The 2,910-nt window shown below is 68.8% G+C and overlaps 1 protein-coding gene across 1 annotated transcript; it reads right to left on the bottom strand.

Annotated features, from left to right (window-relative positions):
• Window positions 1–389: 389 nt before the first annotated feature.
• On the bottom strand, window positions 390–2,143 carry FGF4 (fibroblast growth factor 4; the record flags this gene model as incomplete). The annotated part of the gene is made up of 3 exons (XM_080817552.1): window positions 390–566; window positions 1,143–1,246; window positions 1,804–2,143. 3 exons carry the CDS (start codon window positions 2,141–2,143, stop codon window positions 390–392), a joined length of 621 nt encoding a protein of 206 aa, XP_080673678.1.
• Window positions 2,144–2,910: the final 767 nt, after the last annotated feature.

The following is a 2,910-nucleotide window of genomic DNA, read 5'->3' as shown; positions in this document are numbered from 1 at the left end:
GAAGGCCTCTCCAGACACAGAGATGCTCACCACCGCAGTGCGGGGAACGCTGCAAAGCAGGGTTGAGACTGGGATCTGAAGTCACCATTTTTGAACACAGAGTAGCAGCACACTTGTGACAACTTTTTGACAAGTTAAATACATCCAGTGGAAAGATCTTCACCGTCTTACCCAGAAAACTCGGGGTTGGGGGTTTGGGGGGTCATTTTTTGTCTTTTTTTTTCCCCAGGAAAATACAAAACACACCCACAGAACCATAAATAATTTGGTGGCGATATATACACATTTAAATAATTAATTTAAATATCTTACACCTGCTCTTGCATTAGACCGTCCATCTGCACAAAGTCTCCTGATTGTCTGGAAACTTGGAGGCAGGACGCCGGGAGTCACAGCCTGGGCAGAAAGTGGGTGACCTTCATGGTGGGGGACACCCGGCTCCCTTTCTTGGTCTTCCCATTCTTGCTCAAGGCGATGAACATGCCGGGGTGTCTGTAGCACTCGTAGGCATTGTAGTTGTTGGGGAGGAGGGTCTCTTTGAACTTGCACTCCTCTGTGAAGAAAGGCTGGGAGGGAGAAGGGACAGTGTCAGGTGGGGCCCCTCCTGGCCTCTAAGGAACCCTGAGGGCCACCTGTCAGGGGCTCCTTTCTGACCCAGCCCTGCTCTGGCTGAGAGGTCCCTCCTGGGAAGCTGGGGTGCCAAGACCCCCCAGGGGTCTAAGTGGCCAGTCCATGGCCGCCGGGGCTCCAGCCACCTGCCTGGCACCTGGGGGGCCAGAGAATCTCATCTACACGCGGGCCCCCTCCAGTCTGCAGTCTTGCCTTCTGGAACCCACCAGAGAGACACCGCAGGGAAGGGCTGCCAGTGGCCCCTCTTCATGGACTAGAAAGTGCGGCTCGGGGATGGCAGAAAGTTCCCTGTTCCGGTCCTGGCTCTCTGCCCTTGTTGGGACAGGCCCGGGGTGGCCGGCACTGCCCCCAGTACTTGTGTACTGGGGGGGAGGCGGAGCCACTCCCCTGACCCACCACAGCGCCGGGATGCAGGCATGGGCCGTCCTGGAAAGGTCCTGCGGTCCTGCCGGTGCTGTCCCAGCCGGGCGGGGGGCGGGGGCGGGGACTCTCCCGGCCCCGGAGGTACTCACCGAACCATACAGCTTGCCCTTGCTGCTCATGGCCACGAAGAACCGGCTGGCCACGCCGAAGATGCTCACCACGCCCCGCTCCACCGGCGAGAGCTCCAGCAGGCCTGGGGGCGGATCGCGGGTCACTCCCGGGCAGGGGACCTGGCCCATCCCACCTGTCCCGGACCCCGTCCTCCTCCTGCGAACCACCGGGACCCCCGTTTCTAGGGTGGAGGTGGACGTAAAGGGGCCCCGGAACCCAGCGTGCGCGGGCGCAGAGTGGCTGGCCTCCCGTCCCGGCCCCGCGGCGGCGGCGCCCAGTCCCGGACGGGAGGAGCCGGCCGGCCCCGCGGGCCCCCGGACCCCCGGACCCCCGCGGGTGCCGGTTGGCCGCGCCGTTTGCCTTGTGCCCACGGCCGCAGGCGCTGGAATTCCGCACCCAGAGCCGGGGCTTCCGAAGGCGGGGAGGCGGGGCCGGTTCGCCCGGGTGCGCAAAGGCCGTCCCTCCCGGGGACTCCCGGGCCGAGTGTGTGTCCCTGCGCCGGAGGGGCCCTAACCCGAGTCCGTTCTAGTTCCCACCGCAGGCAGCAGGTGCGAGCTGGGACCTCCGTCCGTGTGCGGGGCGGAAAGGGCGGCCGCTGTGCCGGTCCCCCCGACCCCTCCGCCGGCCCGCCCCACTCACTGTCGCTCGTGTCCGCGTGCACGCCGCCGATGCGGCCGTCGGGGAGCACCTGGAGGTGGAAGCCGATGCCCACGTTGCAGTAGAGCCGCCGCAGCCGCTTGATGCCCAAGAGGTAGTCGCCCGCGCCGCTCTGGACGGCCGCCTCCTTGGGCTGCGCGGCCACCGGCAGGCGCGCCAGCGAGCGCGCCACCAGGCTCTCCCAGCGGCGCTCCAGCTCGGCCCCCAGCGTGCCGTTGGGTGCGGCGGGTGCGGCGGCGCACCCTCGGCCGGCCCAGGGCGCCAGCACCGCCAACAGGACCGCCGGGAGCAGCGCCGCCGCGGCCGCCCCGGGCCCCGCCATCCCCGCCCTCGGGCGGTGCGCGCGGGATGCCGCGGGGCCGAGCTGCGCCTGTGGCGGCCCGCGGGAGCGCACGGCCGGGACCGGGGCCGGGGCAGGGAGTGCGCGGCCGATGGAGGAGCGGGAGGCAAGGGACGGGGCCCGCAGGCGCCGGCAGCTACCCGGGCTGCATGGAGCGGCGGGCGGCGGGGCAGGACGCGCGACCCGGGCTGCGACCCCGCGGAGCTGTGCGCGCCTCCCTGCGCGCTGGGCCGGCCGCGACCGAGCCGCTATATATAGCCGGGCGCCCCCTCCTACTCCCGCGGGGGGCCGTTCACGTTCGCCTGGGCGCCTGGGGCGCTGTGGCGCTCGCGGCTGGTCGCAGGCCGCCTGCCAATCAGGGCTGGCTGGGGGAGGGGAGGCGGCCGGGACGAGCGCCGCTAGTGCCACCTGGAGGGTCCCCGGCCCCCACCCCGGCCTTCACCGGCTCGCCGACCTGTTGGTCCCGCCCCTCGCGTCTCCTCCACTCCCGCCTCCCAGCCGAAGTTTTGCCTCCCGCACTTTGTCCCTGCCTGTCCCTTTCTCTGCCTCTGCTCAAGCAGCTGGAGTGCCGCCCTAACCAGGCACCCTCGGTTCCCAGCCGCCACTCCGAGCGCCCGGCCTCGCAGGGACTCCCAGGAACCTGGTTCCGTTGCTGGGACCATGCAGGCCCGCCTGGGTTTTGGGGGGGTAGGTTAGAGCAGTCAGCGCCGTGAGCACCTTCCAGGGAAGGAAGAACCCAGCGCCAGAGG

Source organism: Martes martes (assembly GCF_963455335.1).
Source record: "Martes martes genome assembly, chromosome: 10".
In the NCBI taxonomy this organism is placed as follows: domain Eukaryota; kingdom Metazoa; phylum Chordata; class Mammalia; order Carnivora; family Mustelidae; genus Martes; species Martes martes.
The sequence above is the reverse complement of the archived record's forward strand: the minus strand, read 5'-3'. Positions and strand labels throughout refer to the sequence as shown.